Source organism: Anolis carolinensis, chromosome 1 (genome assembly GCF_035594765.1).
Source record: "Anolis carolinensis isolate JA03-04 chromosome 1, rAnoCar3.1.pri, whole genome shotgun sequence".
Lineage (NCBI taxonomy): Eukaryota > Metazoa > Chordata > Lepidosauria > Squamata > Dactyloidae > Anolis > Anolis carolinensis.
The window spans coordinates 217,702,003-217,722,002 of NC_085841.1; the positions used below are offsets into that span (position 1 = coordinate 217,702,003).

The following is a 20,000-nucleotide window of genomic DNA, read 5'->3' on the forward strand; positions in this document are numbered from 1 at the left end:
ACAGGGGAATTCTAGACATAAAACAATCAGGGTCAGCTAACACTTACCAAAATAAACAGTTAAATTCCCTCTCCCCAGGTTCATCCAACTTCATTTGATTAATACAAGCCCAAACAGCACTCTTAGGATCAAATCCTTAAGGCCATTGCTATTCGATGTATCAGCGGAAGCATTTGCAACCTGGGGGCCTATTAGTAAAGTCATGAAGACTTGTTGAATGGGACTCAAAGTAGTGATCATTGACAGTTCCAGATCAGTGTGTTGATTAATCTGCTATTCCTTGAAAAAGGGTTCAGCACCCTGGATAGCACCTTCACAGTTTATATTGATATTGGAGCCACCAGCTATCACTTTAGGAGATGGTTTTGGTTATAGAAGAAATCACTCTCTCTCTGTGTATGTGCCTTTTTTTACAATGTCATAACTGCATACACACAAACACACACTCATACCTCCTTTCTCTGTCCTTTGCTCCTTGCTTCCTCCCTTTACCTCAACCTCAACCTCAATAGCTCCAAGGAAAACAATAAATCCAGACTTGAGAACTGGCAAAGATAATACTGTGCAGGCAGACAGGTATACAAAAAAGATGAATAAACAATGTCTTTCTTCTCTCTCTAACAAAAGGCACAGTCCTTAGTTTCATTGGTTTCTAAAATGACTTGCCAAAAGAAAGAACTGTCTGTTGGCATCATTTTTTTTGTGCTGGCTCTGCCAGTAAGCGGATTGACTATCCAGGCAGCCTTCTCCCTGATGCAAGCTGACACGAAGCAGGGCAGAACAGCATGAAATCCCTGAAAGAAAGTGCTGACTCAATGGCCTGATCTTGCCAGGAGGCAGTTTGCTCAGACACCAAGAATCTCTCAGGAGCAACCACAGGTAAAGAGCCACCAGCATCAATAACATTAAGACACAGATTTGTTCAATTAAATGGAAAGGTCACTATGAAGATTATTCCCTCTCAGTGATATATTCTGGCACAACCCCAGGCTTCATTCTCAATAATTTCAGTCAGGCTTTCATTCCAAAATAGTTGTCCTGAATCCATAACATGCTCTTTTTATCAAGTTCTCAGGATAAAACTACAATTTTTAGGCAATGGAAAATCAGCTATGCTCCTGACTGCACATTGCTATTCATACAGAACATGCAACTACAGTAAAGTCTCACTTATCCAACACTCACTTATCCAACATTCTGGATTATCCAACGCATTTTTGTAGTCAATGTTTTCAATATATCGTGATATTTTGGTGTTAAATTCGTAAATACAGTAATTACTACGTAGCATTACTGCGTATTGAGCTACTTTTTCTGTCAAATTTGTTGTATAACATGATATTTTGGTGCTTAATTTGTAAAAACATAACCTAATTTGATGTTTAATAGGCTTTTACTTAATCCCTCCTTATTATTCAACATATTCGCTTATCCAACGTTCTGCCGGCCCGTTTATGTTGGATAAGTGAGACTCTACTGTATGTCCACATATTTTTTAAAAATACTAAAAAGTAAGTGTAGAAATCGACACTCCAAATTAGGAAGTATATTGTCTCCCCATGTTCCTAATTCACAAATGAGAGAAAGGCATAGCTGTAGAAAGGGAAGTATTAAATCCCTAACAATAAATGGATTACTGTTTCATTTTGGACCCTATCTTTTCCATGATGGAACAATCCACTTCACCCTAACCCTTTGATTTTTCCTTTGATTTTTTCTTAAGAGCATGAACTGCAAGCTGTTACCATTTTTGCTTTGAAGCCAGAGATGAAATTGTTTTGCTGGTCATCCTCTCCTGGCTACCATTCGGAAAGAACCGCCATTTATATCCCACCTGTGGCCCTCCATATGCTTATGACCTGTAGCTCTTATCAGCCCATGCCAGATGAGAAAACACTGCAAGGTTACAGGAGCTTCATTTCAAAAATATCTGAAGGTCCTCAACAGCCAAACCCTGATTTATATCAACATTTACAATGATTATAAACAAGTAATTGGAAACTGGGGAGGATAACAAATCATGCCGCTCTTTCAACTACTGAATATTACTGATCATATTCACTTTCTGGCCAAGATGTTGGAAGCAGACCTACCAGTCTTTATACCAGAAGCAAACTTTAATACAATTAACTATGGTACTGAACTGATTTAGTGATAGGGTTCAGCACCCTGGATGGTTCCTTTAACAATACAGAGTACTGTCCCAATACAGAGTTGCACACTGTGAGGTACTAGGATGCTGAGTATATTTGGAAGATATCCACTAAGTGAGGCAACTAAATATTGCATATCTGAACTGACACAAAGAATGTCCTTAGAGAAAAACAAATAGTTGGAACTAGAATGCTGTATTCACATTTCCATATACTAGGAGGATATCTTGCAAGCATTAGCTTTCACATTTTATTTTAGGCTCTCTAATTGGATACGTAATGTTCAATTCATTTCCAACACATACATTGCTCTTTGTGTGCATGTGGACAGATGTCTGCAAAATGAAACTAGCACCACCAAAAAAACCTAGAATGACAAATACAGTGTTCCCTCACGTATCGCGGGGGTTAGGTTCCAGGACCATCCGCAATAAGTGAAAATCCGCAAAGTAGGAACACTATATTTATTTTAATATTTATACATTATTTTAGTAGTTATACACTATTTGAAGTCTTTATCAACCAATCATGTGTTGATAAAGCGCCTCCTTGTCGTCCCTTTGCAGCTTGGGCTCCTTTTCTCTCCCTTTGGCTTCTCCTTCCTCCCTTCTTTAGGCTGTAAATTGTATTTTTTATGATTTATAATAGTCTTTTTGAGTTTATTGAAAAAGCGCAAAACAGCAAATCCGCAAAAAGTGAACTGTGAAGTAGTGAGGGAACACTACTTAAAAATTAATTTGGATTTTAAAGATAGAGAAACTGGGAAATGACAGAAGCAAGCACTAGTTTTTCCAAAAATTGTTGATTTTATATCATACTTCCAGAAAGCTTAGCTACTCACAACTAGTTTATTTATCTCTTAGTCCATTGCAATGACATAAGTATAACGCATTCATATTCATGCTTGCCTTACATGGGCATAAGGCCTAATATGAACTGGACATTATTCCCAGGAATATAAATTTTGGATCTTACCCAAGAATTGTTTAGGTTTTTTTCTCTCGATTTCTCCATGTACAAGTTCATATACTGGAGGGAATCTCAGTGCCTGTAGAACAAGCTACAGTTTAAAAATAAACTGGTATGAGTCATGCACTCCAGGCTATCTTAATTTCAAATTAAAATGCTCTGACTAGAAAAGGAGAATGCAACTTTGTGAGCTTATTCTAGTTCAAAAATCGTGATGTTTCTGCACTAGATTTTTCACAAGTGATGGGTGTTGTCCTAGCCTTGACTTTTAACCATTATCCACAGAACACATTTTTTTAAGTGTTTTGATCTTTTCTTGTCATAACACTGTTGGGAAGAGATCTATATCGTTCCCTTTAATAATGTATAACTAAGGGTGAGAGGCAGAAACTTTCCCAAGGCTTTCTCATAACAACCATGATCTGAACCCCACCTCTCCTGATTAAAATGTAGACTTTTTTTATACTGCTAGTTACTTTCATTCTTCTATCTCTTATTTTTAGATCTGATTTGTGATTTTAGAACACTAGTCTAAAATCTTTTATCAGTTGCCACTAAAATAGACTCACTGGATGAATGAGAACTCAGTAAACCAATCAAAGGTGAGATACTTCATTCAACATCCCCACTCAAGTTGAAACTACCCTGTTTCCATGAAAATAAGACATCCCCTGAAAATAAGACCTAGTAAAGGTTTTCCTGAATTGCTAAATATAAGGCCTCTCCCAAAAGTAAGACAAAGAAAAGTTTTTGTTTGGAAGCATGCCCGCCGAACAGAACACCAGAGCATGCAGGATCAATAAATGTACGTACCATAGATTGTTGTACATAGAAATAGTGGTAGTAACAAGAAATTCTTGATAGAATTCACAGTTTGTCTGGTCATGCTGGTTTGTGATGACAATTACTGAACAGTATATAATAAATGTTCATTGTTTTTGGTTCAACAATAAATGTGAATTCTTCTTTATGGAAAAGTAAGACATCCCCTGAAAATAAGACCTAGTGCATCTTTGGGAGCAAAAATTAATATAAGACACTGTCTTATTTTTGGGGAAACACGGTAAGAACTGCAGGTAGCCTATGTTATTGCATAGATTGCTGGATGTCCTGGGCTCCTACGAATAAGGGCAGAATCAAAATCTAACAGATAAATATTACCTGGAAGTCTCAATTAAATGAGATATTTACTGTATTTATATACCGCTTTTCTCACCCCTGGGGGAACTCAAAACAGTTTACAACATAATAATGGCAAAATTCAATGCCAAACATACATGTAAACCAAATAATTTATCTACACAATAAACATATCACTACTCATTAAAACAATCAAACCAATACAACATAAAATATAGGCAACAATTAGGCATTAAAACATAGAATTAAAACACCTAATATAAACATTAAAATCACATGATCCAAAATCGTAGACCGATGTCACGCCCGTGGCAACAGAGCACCAAGAACCGGACACGGAGGCCAATATCTATCTAATATCTTTATTAAAGAAATATGTAAGAATAATAAAAACAAGTAGAAAATATAGTCCAGCAACAGACCTTTCAGGAAAGGTCAAATTTAGTCCAGAAATGTAAAGTCCAATATATTATATTAGAGTTCAAAGTTGAATCCAAGAAACCAAAACACACACTATTGCCAAGCAATAGTGTGGGGAAGCGTCCAGGGTCTTTCAGGGTCCAAGGTAAAAACCACAACAAGGTCGAGAATAAAACTTGATTCTTGAAGCAAGATCCGTGGCTAGGAACAAGGCAAGGCAAATCTTGAATACTTGGATAGGCAAAGCAAGGTAACTGGGTTTGTGGACTTTGCGAAGTCCAGACTAGGCTGGAAACATGAATTCACTCTTGAAGCTGCTCCATTGACTCCGCACGGAACCTACCGTGCCAGGCACCTATATCTGGGCCTCGTTTTCCTGCCAAGCAGGTGTCCAGCGTCCTCTTTCCCTAGAGAACAGGAAACGAAACCCAGCTTTCTCCAGATGTGAGACTCCCTAGATTTTCCCAGGGGAAACATGGCTAATCAGTGTCTTGTTTAGCTGCAATTCTCAAACTCCTGCGAACCTGTTCCTTCACTCCCCTGTCTGCAGCATAGGACTGTCTCCTAGCAAAAGGGGGTGAGAGCTGCTCAAGGTCTGTTTTAATGGGTTCTTGGGCAAAAACATCAACATCAGGCATCTGGAAAGATTCCGGCTCTTGCTGAGCCGGCAAAAACCCCATGTTTTCGTCTTCATTAGCCACAATGGCACTGGGAGCAGGACTACAAGGCCCATGAGGCATCACAACCGAGGCCGTTCTATTGTCAATTGCACATATTCCCTATTTATTCCTTGCATACATTACATTACTGGCTAAAAGCTTGGTCTCATAGCCATGCCTTTGTTTTCTTTCTGAAGACCAAGAGGGAAGGTGCTGATCTAATCTCAATGGGGAGGGAGTTCCAGAGCCGAGGAGCCACCACTGAGAAGGCCCTGTCTCTCATCTATGTGAGATACATCCCAAATATAGGAGTGTGATGTTAGCACCATTCCTTGGAAGTTTCACATCTTTCATAACAACCTTCTGGCTTTGGTTGGTGGCTTTTTTTCACTAATCATTCTGTTCAAAATGTTTCTTATAACCTTTCTCTGTTCCATTCCCAGCACCCACACAAACATACTTCATATGGAGCCACATATTCTGCACTTTGACAATACATTGAGTCAGACTCTAGAAGTAATCAGTGACAGATGACATACATAGTTACTAGTAATTACTTTCAGGGAAACATATCGGGAAAATTCAAAAGAAGTATTTAAAATATTTACATCCCACCTAATGTCAAGAAAGATCATTACTGTTATGATTATGAGGTGTAATGAGTAACCATATCTAATGATCTTTAAAATCACTTTCAACAGACATTTTTAGATAGACAATTTATAATTATGACAGTTTTTAATGTATGTTCTTAATTTTATTGTAATTTTTAAATTTTAATTGATTTTAAATTTGATGTAAACTATTTTTCTTTGATGTAGATGTTTATATTGTAAGCCGCCTGAGTCCCCTGATGGGTGAGAAGGGAGGGGTAGAAGTGATGTAATAAATGTAATAAATAAATAGACCAGATTTTTTCAAAACATACTTTTTCCCCATCTCAAACAAAAGAGTAGAAAGCAAGACTAAAGGAATCACCCCGCAATACTCATAATAAGTTAGTCATTTGCAACACTTTAAAAAAATAACTTTCCAAATTCTGCACTGGATGTAGAGATACTAATTTATATTTAGTGGTTTGACCCAACAACCCAGTGATTCAGCCTGCCATGACATATTCTGAAGACTGCTTCCATGGCTGCAAGTTGGATCACACTGCTTTTGATTTGGATCAAGATAAAGTAAAAAACAAAGATGACAGTAGCAAGAATTGTTAAAGCACTAGGGAAGTCGTTCTTATTGTCTTGACCCTCCATTTGTTGAAAGCTTGCACAAATTGTATATCTTTTTTTGGTTTCGCTTAATTAGATACCAACCTCATATAGATTTTGGAATTTACCTAATGGCCATTAGAGTTAAACCTGCTATTTTAAAGAAGAAATATTTATTTATTTATTTATTTATTTACAGTACTTATAGTCTGCCATTCTCACCCCGAAGGGGACTCAGGGCAGATCACATTATATACATATAGGGCAAACATTCAATGCCCATAAACACATCGAACCGAGACAGAGACAGACAGACAGACAGACAGACGCAGAGGCAATTTAACCTTCTCCTGAGGGGATGTTCAATTCTAGCCACAGGGGGGAGCAGCTAATAATAATAATAATAATAATAATAATAATAATAATAATAATAATAACGTTATTTTTATACCCCGCCCCATCTCCCCGAAGGGACTCGGGGCGGCTTACATGGGGCCTTGCCCGATACAACAATCAAGTATCAATAACAAAGCAATAACACAATTATCCCAATAAAAACATCAACATCAGTAAAAACAATCATTAAAATCAACATGAATCATACAATGTTAAAATCAGGAGATTAAATTCATAGATCCTGGGCAAAGGATCTTCCAAAATGGAGAAAGGTAATTTCACAGTTAAAATGGACAATAAAGTGCAGAATAATAATGGTAAGACATCAAGGATGGGGCTATTATAGAATGGGCAGACAGATCAATCCAACAACAATTAAACGTCAAAGGCCTTTTGGAAGAGCCACGTTTTTAAGCTTTTTGAAGCCAGCTGCTTCATCATCCACTCTGACGGCACTTCCTCACTTCCTCATTCCAACGTTGTAAATTAGTTAAACTTGCCTCCCCACTTTTATAAGTGGTACCTTATTTCCTACTTGATAGATGCAACTATCCTTCGGGTTGCTAGGTCAGCAAAGAGCAGGGGCTATATTTTATTTTTAATTGATGGGTGCTCACCCCGCCACGGGCTGGCCTCGAACTCATGACCTCATGGTAAGAGTGATTTATTGCAACAGCAGCTCATCAGCCTGCGCCACAGCCTGGCCCCTTAATCTTAATCATTTCACTGTTAAGACCAATGATAGAACAGGACATTGTACTATCTCTTGTATCTGAGTGTAGTTGTACAAAATTCAGCAATAACAACAAAATGATTGCTATAGTCAAGCCATCAACCCAAGTTTTCATGTTCTTTTAAATATGAAAGTCTTCAAGGAGCAACCACTGTTTATGGTTCTAGTTTTGCATTATGCCATAATAAATTGATTGTTTTAATTGCTATGTTTATTTTGGACTGTATACCGGCATCGAATTTGCCAGATTGTGAGCCGCCCTGAGTCCCTTCGGGTGAGAAGGGCGGCATATAAATGATGGAAATAAATAAATAAATAAATAAATATGCAACTTAAATCCCTCACTTATAATGGCATTGAAGCTATAAGAAAGAGAAAAACTACCAAGCATATAACTATTGATGGGATGGCGTCATCTAGCTGGATCCAAGTGGAGAAGAGGGAGAGAATATACTGATTTGAACAATTAAAGTAGCATTGTGTTTCACTAGTTGTAAAAAAAAATACCCTGTCTCCTCCATGGTGCTTTGTAGAGATGATATATGCAGAAAACAGTGAGCATGAGAGCGAGGAAGGGCTTTGCTCCCTTACAATAAAGAGAGAGAAACAGTCCCGGCTGGGGCTTGTTGTGGGCAGGGCCAGCATAAACGTGCTCCTCACCCTTTACATTACTGTTATTATTATTATTATTATTATTATTATTATTATTATTATTATTATTATTAACAACAACAACAACAGTAATATTTATATCCCACCACCATCTCCCCAAAGGGTGGCTTACAAGGCACTCCATGGTGCACATATAACATAAGGTAAAGGTAAAGGTTTCCCCTGACGTTAAGTCCAGTCGTGACCGACTCTGGGAGTTGGTGCTCATCTCCATTTCTAAGCCGAAGAGCCGGCGTTGTCCATAGACATCTCCAAGGTCATGTGGCCGGCATGACTGCATGGAGCGCCGTTACCTTCCTGCCAGAGCGGTACCTATTGATCTACTCACATTGGCATGTTTTCGAACTGCTAGGTTGGCAGGAGCTGGAGCTAACAGTGGCCGCTCACGCCGCTCCCGGGGTTTGAACCTGGGACCTTTCGATCTCCAGCTCAGTGCTTTAACGCACTTCGACACCGGGGCTCCCACATATAACATACAACAGATAAAAACAGTAAAAAATATATAAAACAAATCACATAAAATTGTAACAACCCCCGTCAACACATATAGCATAAAATCAAAAAAATACAATTTTAAAACAACAGTAGATAAAACTAATTGCTGTCAATTCACAAAGGCCATGTGTCAGCTTCATATGGGCCCGTTCAGTTTACTCAAGGTCAAAGGCCTGTCTGAACATCCATGTTTTCAGGTTTTTCATTCCACTTATCCCTAATCTGTCGCAAGAAAATCAGGGATAGGGACATGCCCGTGTGTACCTAAGGCACCCCTTTGTGATGTAGGCCATGAATGGGAACCCTAATCTGTTATTAAACATATCGAGGTGAAGGTGAAGGCTTGGAACGGGGAGAGTTATGGCTTCAATATCCTCTGTAGATGGCACTGAATTTTCCACCCATTTCCCTGAAGGTTCACCTTGGAAACAACATTTGGGTTGCAGCCAGAGACTGTGGTATTTCTCCCTTGTTTGAGGATGAGTTGGTCTCTAATGGCCACTGCCTCGATTTTATTACACACCAAGTTCAAGTTCATGTTCGTGCCTTTAAATTAGTTGGCAGATCACACAGAGATTGATTGGTAACATATAATAAAAGTTGCCCATAGTTAACCCACACAGTTGTGTTGTCTCATTGTTTCACTGGTTGGAAAGCTAATCAAATAGCTACTTATCTAGAAACCCATGCCGGCCACATGACCTTGGAGGTGTCTATGGACAACGCCTGCTCTTCGGCTTAGAAATGGAGATGAACACCAACCCCCAGAGTCAGACATGACTGGACTTAACATCAGGGGAAACCTTTACCTTTTTATCTAGAAACGCAGTCCTCTAAGCCCAGGTATGCTGTGATTACTGAAAGGAAGAGGGAGAATTGCAATTCTCACAGGAGAATTTTATCATTTGGTTTCTCCTTTCCAAACCTCTTCCAATTGCACAATATCCTTTTTCAGGTGTGCCAACCAAATATGTATATGAGCAGTATATGGCAGCTCACAGATGTGACTGTTTTGTATGTCATTTTTAGACCATTCCAGTTTTTATTCCTTTCACATTTGAATTGACATGCCAAGTTATGATTCTGCATCACAACAGTCAGAATTAACTGTTGTGACACAGAATCATAACCGTATATTGAATTATGCTCGAATGATTGAATTTTCACATTACCTCATGGAGATCCCCCAAAATCCCATTGCTTCTAAAAGGTCCCAATGCAAGTCAGTCATTACCTAGATGGCTGTATTATACTGGGAAATGAACCAATGAATAGGTGCAGCAGCAATTCGTGGTAGTTGGTTGTTCCTATATCATTGGGCAGGGAATACATCCCCAGTTTTAATCTAACCTTTAAAGGATTTAAACTTATTCTCCAAATAGATGTAGCACTTCAGATAACTCCTTTGAAGTTCAGACTAAAAGCCAGAAAAAATTCACTGTCCCACTGACTGGAAGTTGCCAGTGCCTGATTATATCTACTGAGACCAATTTGGAAATGTTACTTCTTTGGATAACAATGCCCAGAAGAACTCATTCACCAACGGCCAAAATGTACTGTATATACTCAAAGATAAGCAGAATTTTAAAGCCCTTTTTATGAGCTGAAAAATCCCCCTCCGGCTTATAATCGGGTCAAGGTCAAACCGGCAGCGGAGCCTGGAGGCTGTTGCTTGCAATATATGACATATTTATCTCTCATCTTACCTCCTCTTATCAGTGTTTACTTTTACAAAGCCTCCCTCGCTCTTAACCAAGGGAATGTTTTGAAAAGGGAAAGAAGCCCTTGCAAGTCAGGAAGAAGAATATATATATATATATATATATATATATATATACGTTAATCTTATAAAAGCATTTTCCCCTGAAATATTTGTTAATCTCTGCTACAGATAAATAGGCATTTCCCTTTGCAATCCCTAGGTACCTAAATATTTGTATCTATCTATATACATTAATTTCATATATGAATTTTCCCCTCATGTTTGCAAGTCTTTGCAAATCCTATACAGATATAATTATCTCTATATAGAGAGATGTCTAGATAGATATATATGAATATTGAAATATAGGGCTTGCAAATATTGCAGGGGAAATGCACACACACACACACACACACCCATATAGAGATTTCTAGATAGATATAAACATAAATATATAGGGCTTAAAAATATTGCAGGAGGAAACTGCACGCACACACACACACACACACACACACACACACACACACACATATATATATATATATAGAGAGAGAGAGAGAGAGAGAGAGAGAGAGGATTTGCAAACGTTTCAGAGGAAAATGCATATGTGAAATTAGTATATATAATTATAGATCTCAATCTAGCTCTGCATTGTTTATGTAGGCATAGAATGTTTGCCTGTTACTATGTTGGAGGCCGGCCTGAGTCGGTACAAATGAAGTTGCTGTTGTTGTTGTTGTTATTATTATTATTATTAATATTATTATTATTATTAATATTTTATTGTTAATACCATATTGTTTTTGTTGACCCTACTTTTCCACTTAGAGAGCTGGTTTACTGTTTTTCTTTGAAATAAGGTAAATATTCAAAAACCTTTAACCTACTGATGCCTCAATATAATTTTATTGGGATCTATTTTCATTTTGAAATTTACCAGTAGTTGCAGCATTTCCTACCCTCGGCTTATACTTGAGTCAATAAGTTTCCCCAGTTTTTTGTGGTAAAATTAGGTACCTCAGCTTATATTAGGGTTCGCCTTATACTCAAGTATATACGGTACTTTTTCCAAACTTTGCTTCTGATTGCATCTTGCCCAAGAGTCCCATCCCCCATATATGGACTTTATAACAGAAAGATATAAGTTTAAACCAAATGGTTAGCCTTAATGCGAACAGAGCTACTGAATCAATATAAATTTGTTAAAGCAACATTTATGTAAATCACATTGATTCAGTGCATCTAGTCTAATTGGGTCTCACAGTTCATCTTTGTAGTCAGCCAGCAGTTCCCTTCAGTTTTTCTGTAAATTACAAGGCTCAAAACAAAATAAAAGTAAATTCTATATGCTGTTCATCTTCAAGCCCAATTCATCATAGGCAGTGGATTTATTGTCTTCTTCCTCAATACTTTACTGAACAGTATTCAGTATTTAAAAACCTTCTCTCAAAGTGGTAACACTAGATCAAGGATAGGGACTTGCAAACAAACTTGCAGCCACTGTTTTAGTGTCATTTCCTGTTAAAACCAATCTCCCCATTATAAACAAAAATAACTATAAAGCAAGCTTACATAGATACGTTTAGGGAAACTGCTTTCCAGAGGTTTCCTTAATCTGATTAGAAAAAAGGTCCAAAACTCTTGACATTTGTCAACATTAATGTGAATCTCAGTATTAATATTAAAGCTGTAAAACTATCCCATTTCCTCCCACTATAAACTCATCCCAATATTTTCCATAGCCGACAGCAGTGTTTCTCAAACTCTTCTCCTCCAGATGTTTTGGACTTCAGCTCCCACAATTCCTAACAGCTGGTAAGCCAGGGTTGTTGTATGTTTTCTGGGCTGTATGGCCATGTTCCAGAAGTAATCTCTCCTGACGTTTTGCCCACATCTATGGCAGGCATCCTCAGAGGTTGTGAGGTATGAAACTTCACAACCTCTGAGCATGTCTGCCATATATGTGGGCGAAACGTCAGGAGAGAATACTTCTGGAACATGGCCATACAGCCCAGAAAACATACAACAACCCTGTGATCCCGACCATGAAAGCCTTCTACAACACAGCTGGTAAACCGACTGGGATTTCTAAGAGCCGATATCCAAAATACCTGGGGGAGCAGAGTTTGAGAAACACTGGCCAGCAGTAATAGCAGAAAAGGACCATCCCTTCTACCAACACTGATTTCTACAATTATATTGTATCAGAACTGAAGTAAAGTTCATAAGCTTCACATCTAAGGACTGTAGGGAAAATAGTCAAATGCTGATATATCCAAAGAAGTATTCAATTTAATCATCACATAGCACAGCACTTCATATGCTATAACTGTTTCCCGTAGTCAAAAGGAAATTTTAATTTGCTCTCAATTGTTTGAATTAGGGAAACTATGGTTTGTGCAAAGTCAAGATTTGCTCTCAAACCAGAATTCTACAAGGTTAAGCCAATTAATAACTAGTCTTAGTTTTCTGATGGGTCAGTAAAGGAGAAGAAAAGCAAAAATGCAACTTATCACCATGTTTGATGGGTTAAGAAGATCATATCTGAATTGATCAAACCTGAGGAGGAGCTTTTCCTCTTTCACTTCTCAGATGAAAAGTGGGAGGGAAAGTGATCTTGAGAAACTCCTCATTTGTGAACGTATGTTCTTCTGCAAACATGTTCTGTTATTCCAGATTCAATGAGTGCAGAATTAATGCAGTGTGACACCACATCAATTGCCATGGCTCAGAGCTATGGAATCCTGGGAGCTGTAGTTTGGTGAGGCACTAGCTTAGTGGTTCTCAACCTGTGGGTCCCCAGTTTACCAGATGTTAGGATTTCTGGGAGTTGAAGGCCAAAACATCTGGGGACCCACAGGTTCAGAACCACTGGACTAGGCCTTGGAAGAGAAGTCTCAAGACCTTGTAAAACTACAGTGACATTACCCCATAAAATTGAGCGATGACAGTAAAATGGGGTTGTTGTATGTTTTCCGGGCTGTATGGCCATATTCCAGAAGTATTCTCTCCTGATGTTTTGCTCACATCTATGGCAGGCATCCTCAGAGGCTGTGAGGTATACAACAACCCTGTGATCCAGGCCATGAAAGCCTTTGACAATGACAGTAAAATGGTGTCAAACTGCATTATTTCTACAGTATAGATGCACCCAAAGAAATTCTTGTCTTCCTGGATTCATCACATGGCCAATCCAAACCAATCAGGGATCATTCAGTTGATGTAATGATGTCATTACACCACATAGATAATCAAATCATGCCTGATGATGTTGCTAAGGATAAGAAAAGCAACTAGGGATGGACAACACGGGCAGAGAGGAGTGGGGGGGGGGGTAAGATAAGTGAAAAAACGTGCATTTTTACAACAATTGCCAAAATAAATTACATTATCCCCAAGGCCTGAGAGTAATTCCAGGACAGATCTACACAAGATTTTATGAGTCATAAGAAGAATGATATGCTCCTTGTTTTGGTAAGAGGTAGCATGGCTAGCCTGATAAAACACCATAATACCTGAACTCACAGGAATTCCAGTTTGATGCCAAGAAACAGAATGTACTGCTTGCATTAAAATTCTCCAAAACTCAATTCTGAAAGATTAACCATGGTTCTGTGGCAACTGAAAAAGTAACGTTGAAACCTTTCTAAAAACTAATCAAGATTAAGCATGTGTCTCCTCACCCCTACTGTTATTCAAAAAATAAGCTGGATAAGTGCTCTAGGAAACATATCAATTATAGTTACCAGCAGCAAGCCAAAATATTGCTTTAATATATGCTTTTAATTAAAAATGATTGACTTGAAAATAAACCAGATTCCTAAGTGAGCCATAGCTTCAGACCACAAAAGTAGCTGAGGAAGCAATATACATCCAAATTTTAATTTTCAGTTCCAGGAAATGTGCTTTTTCAATCTAGCTCTCCTTCTGAATTATAAATATAGACGAGCTTTCAAAAACCTTTAGCCTTCTGGGTTCACCTCCTCGATGTATCTGAACATTAGCTATGCAAACTGAGCATCAGCTGCACATGGAAGCCTATATGAATATAGGAAATGTTGTTCTCAATATTATTCTCCACTTTAAAACCTGTCCTAATCGGTTACCATGGAAATGTCCAGCAAACAAGACAGAAGCCGATAAGTTGATATACAAAACTGTTGCCAGAGCATACACATTTGTGCCTACTTTCAGATATAATCTCCTTACACGTTACGCATGATGCACAAACGACAGCCCCGTCCTTTGGCAATTCAGCGCCATTTGCAATGCAAGTGCTTAAGCTGATTATAGTGCTTCCAATTTCTTTTTTTCCACCCCGAGCAGCACACAGAAATAGTCTGCTATTGACACAGTGGTGATTTAAAGGTTACATAAAATGCAAACCCAGCTGCCTTCCATTTCAGGAACTTTGTTTCAGTAGCACAACCTGGGATAACAATGGGACTGTGGAAGATTACAGGTGAAATAATAAAGAACATTACAGTAATCTGCTTATATGCATACCTCCCTCCCCTCAAAGGGCAACTTTTCCAATATTTGTAAAAGCACCTCCTTTTGTCAAGCCATTTGTATGTACAATTATCCCTAAAAGGTAGGAGAATTGTAGTTCTCTCTCCAAAAGCAAGACAGCCCTTGCTAAAACGAAACAAAAAACCGTTCTCTGGCTATGGCTTTAAAATAAGAAAAGGGTCTAGGTTCTGCAAATAACTTTGTCCTATCACTAAATGCAACCAGCTGTTTTTAGTCTTTTTTCATCAAACAGATGGCTCACAATGTGCGTTCATTCAAGTTATGTTTAGCCCTGTTTAACGTGCTACTGTGTGAATGAACTTTGCAAAGGTAATTTAAGACGCCGGGTAAATCCAAAACCCGTGTTAGTGATTGTTCCATCTATTGTCCTATGTTACATATGTACCATATTTTGTGCTATGCTGCTGACACATATGCTTTACCAGACATGGACATATATAAATCTAATTCCTCTCTCTTTGCAAAGACCTTTTCCAAATATTTAGAATAGTTCCTCACTTTTTAAAAATGCTATCCTTTTTGATATCTAAAACACACAGCCCTTCTTGCATTTCAGACAAGTCGTTGCAATTGTGCATTAACATCTAAAAATAAATGCTCCTGTTTTAGACTGAACCAGCTAAAGGCAATACTGGAAAACACCAAAATAAACTATGGTTGGAAAAAAGCAACATAAACCACAAGGCCGTACCTGGTGACTTAGAGACTGGAATGGCTCACCGACTCCAAGATGCATGACCTTTTTATTCCCAAGGAGCATCCCCTGCCTTGTAACAAAGCATCACACTTGGCTATCTATCCCTCAGGCATCTTCTGGGCCAGCAAATATAATATCAGGTCTCTCCATTGATAAGAGATGAGTGTGCTTCTTTCAAAATGCCAGCTCTTCAATATATTTCTCTCACCCCCTTTATGCCGTTACACTCCTCTACTAGGGAAACGGACTGGCAGAGCTACATCAGTGATGCTGCTAAGGCTATCCGAAAACACTAAGCTTTCTGCTTAAGGCAATCCCACATCATCCAAACAGAGCAAGCCACATCCTTCAGCTCCTCGCTGGCGAAATTATAAACCCTTGGGTTGCCATTATGGATGATAATGATGTCGTTGCTTAATCTCTGGACAATTAAAGGTGAAAACAGTCATTATGCAACACAGCAAGAAACAGAAACAGAGAGAGAAAAGCAGAGACACGCACACACACACAGAGAGAGGCGCATAGGCGCATGCATAAACGCACACACACACACTGCCAGGCAAAATGACATATCCAGGTTATCCAATTTTGCTCGCACGACCACTTCTGAACAGGCAATGCTGCTATTCTGAACAAAGCAAAAGAAGATTACCAGAAAGAAATAATAAGGAATTGCAAAGCAGATAGATATTTGAGGTTCTCTGGAACAGCAACAGCAACAATCGAGCAAAGAGGATCTACTAAATATGTATGTTTGTGTGTGTATGAATACATACATACACATACATTACATACACACAGAGTGAGATTTATCGGCACACTGCACATTTTCAAAAGGCTGTATCCTCGTTGCATTTTTTTGCACGGTTCCCTGGTAGTAACCCAGAAATCAACGGAGCTTGTAAACATGCCAGTATTATGACAGGACAAAGCAAACAAAACAATCACATATCGGAATTTCAGTTCATGCCACATATTTTACTTCATCGCAGCATTTTATTGCTCTCTTTTGAAGAGCTGTGAATAATTTATTAACAAGACGCAAGTGCCACCCAATTACATCTCACAATATTGTAGTATAAATCACACGATGCTATTTTAAGTTGTAATCACAATGAACTGAGCGCTCTCAGATTTATATTTGGGTCAAAGAGATTAAAGGTACAGATCCTCAAAGCAACGACTTCAGAATTTTCCCACAGTTTTCAACAGTTTTATCCACAGAAATTGATCTAAAGGGAAGCACAAAATAACATTTTTAATTCCAAAAGCACGTGCACCAGACAGACAATTCAATTTTTCTTGGCAATTCCCAGTGAGGAAGTTATATATATTAAATAGAAGAAAGATGTTCTTATAATATTCACACTCTCATTTTTAAAAAGAAAGACCACAGTATTGGCTCTGAATGTGATGTTGACTCCACAGACTCCAATATGTTTTAGCGTAATTCTACATAGACACTATAATGAAGTTCAAATTCAGCTTGAGGGCAGGGTGTCCACAAAACGTACACACCCAATGTGTGCTACAGATCAAGATAGAAACAGTGCATTAAAAACTCATCAAAAAGTACAGAATAAGCCATATAATGTGCTTCAACTCATCAGAGTATATCCCATGCAAGGCTTGAAACCAAAGTGATCCAGAACGGACATAGATATGCACATTAGTGCATCCAGCAAACTGGTTAAGAAAGAAACCCTGCATTTTCTGGCAGCTGTCTAGCCGTGGATACTGCAGTTCCTAGATTCAGTTCCAATCCTCAATCAGCGGATATTGTGGTCACTGTCCCAACCCCAACCCATTTCCTGGGGTGTTTGTGTGGGTGCTGCACAGCAAAATTGGTTTGTTTCAATACACTTCCAAACTGGATCATATTGTTTCTGTAGAATTGCCCTTTGACTAAAGCAGACAGCAACAACACAATCTTGTACATTTCTATTGAGTTCAAAGAAGCATGCTCTAAGGGAAATTCATGTATGATCGCATCCTTTCTCACATCCCTACTAATACTCTGCAACCACTACTACATCACACTGTCTGATTATAATAAGTCTGATTATAATATTTTAAAATGTTGATACAAGCTAAAATACTATGTAAATAAATATAAGTATTTAGCAATTTTTAATTGTCATGAAAACTAGGTAATTTGAAATGCAGGGAAGAACATAAAATCTCAAATCTTGCGACGGTACACATGTACTTGATAAAACTACAATGAATCCTTGGTATTAGCTGGGGTTTAGTTCCATGAACCCCTGTGGATACCAAAATCTGTGGATACTCAAGTCCTATTATAAACAATGGTGTAGTAAACTGATGTCCTTATATAAAATGTCAAAATTAAGGGTTGCTTTTCTTTCTTAGTACAGTAGAGTCTCGCTTATCCAACATAAACAGGCTGGCAGAACGTTGGATAAGCAAATATGTTGCATAATAAGGAGAGATTAAGGAGAAGCCTATTAAACATCAAATTAGGTTATGATTTTACAAATTAAGCACCAAAACATCATGTTATACCACAAATTTGACAGAAAAATTAGTTCAATATGCAGTAATGCTACGTAGTAATTACTGTATTTACGAATTTAGCACCAAAATATCACGATGTATTGAAAACATTGACTACAAAAATGCGTTGGATAATCCAGAACATTGGATAAGCGAATGTTGGATAAGTGAGACTCTACTGTACTTGATAAAACTACAATGAATCCTTGGTATTAGCTGAGGTTTAGTTCCATGAACCCCTGTGGATACCAAAATCTGTGGATACTCAAGTCCTGTTATAAACAATGGTGTAGTAAACTGATGTCCTTATATAAAATGTCAAAATTAAGGGTTGCTTTTCTTTCTTAGTATTTTCAAGCCATAGATCAATGGTTCCCAACCTATGGGTCTCCAGATGTTTTTGTCCTTCAACTCCCAGAAATCCTAACTGCTGGAAAACTGGCTGAGATTTCTGGGAGTTGCAGGCCAAAAACTTCTGGGGGCCCCAGGTTGAGAACCACTGCCATAGATTGTTGGACCTGTGGATACAGAATCCATTGATGAAGAGGGCTGACTATACATCTATTTATTTTGTCGAGTTGGGTTTCACATTTTGGGACTCATGACAATGCATGACTTCAGAAGTACTTCTTTTCACAAATCCACTAGTCAGCTTCAGCACAGTGTGGACAGGTATGAAACTATTAGTAAAAATGATATTCATGAGAAATGTATTATTAAGTGTTACTTTGAGAGTGTTGGGAAGCCAGAGACAAATAAGAGGTAAATTCATTATCTGAGTAAGTGATGCACTGCTTTTATTCTACTCAGAAGAACACTTGTCTTTGCTAAACCTAAAAATATTTTTGTGGATAATAGAAAATGCTAAAGAAGGATGAGAAATTAAATTGAAAGTGCTGGGCATGTTTAGACTGGCAATGTGAAGATTAAAGCAAAGTATGATAGAAGTCTTCGCACATCTGAAGAGCTGTCATGCAGAATATGAAAATGGCAGTAAGAAGAAAAATAGATGTTTGTGCTTTGGTTTTTAATGGAGTGTTTTCCCATGGTTCCTGTACCTTTCAGAAGGGTAAAGTAGGATGGAGACTTGCATGTATAATAGAGAAGAATTTTAAAAAGCTATGGTCATCTTAGAACTTGCCAACTGTTTCTATGTCAAGACTCGGAAAATTCATCAACACTTTTGGACAATTAGATAATTAGAAACATGAGCTTTCAAGTTCTTCCGATGTTTTGGAATTGACATAATTTTGTAGGAGAAAGCATTTAAATACACTAGGTTTTGGTTCCAGGACTCTCTATTGATACTCAAATCCATGCACATTCAAGTCCCATTATATGCAATGGTATAGTTAAAATGGTATATAGTAGAGTCTCATTTATCCAACATAAATGGACTGGCAGAATGTTGGATAAGCGAAAATATTAGATAATAAGGAGGGATTAAGGAAACGCCTATTAAACATCAAATTACGTTATGATTTTACAAATTAAGCAAGAAAACATCAAGTTTTACAACAAATTGACATTAAAAGCAGTTCAATACATGGTAATGTTATGTAGTAATTACTGTATTTATGAATTTAGCACCAAAACATTGCAATGTATTGAAAACATGTGTTGGATAATACAGAATGTTGGATAAGCGAAGGTTGGAAAAGCGAGACTCTACTGTAGTTATAAATAGCAAAAACAAATTGACT

General features: G+C 37.9%; 1 protein-coding gene across 7 annotated transcripts in view; it reads right to left on the bottom strand.

The window, feature by feature from the left end:
* slc4a10 (solute carrier family 4 member 10) overlaps window positions 1–20,000 on the bottom strand; it is a 251,477-nt gene that overhangs the window by 172,889 nt on the left and 58,588 nt on the right. Inside the window, exon 1 of one of the 7 annotated variants that reach the window (XM_008118987.3) lies at window positions 15,775–16,208. The exons of the other annotated variants lie outside the window; for them this stretch is intronic. Within the exon in view, the coding sequence (XP_008117194.2) occupies window positions 15,775–15,843 (69 nt within the window). The 5' untranslated portion in view covers window positions 15,844–16,208. Of the gene's footprint in view, window positions 1–15,774; window positions 16,209–20,000 lie in introns of those variants that run through there. 7 annotated transcript variants of the gene reach the window in all.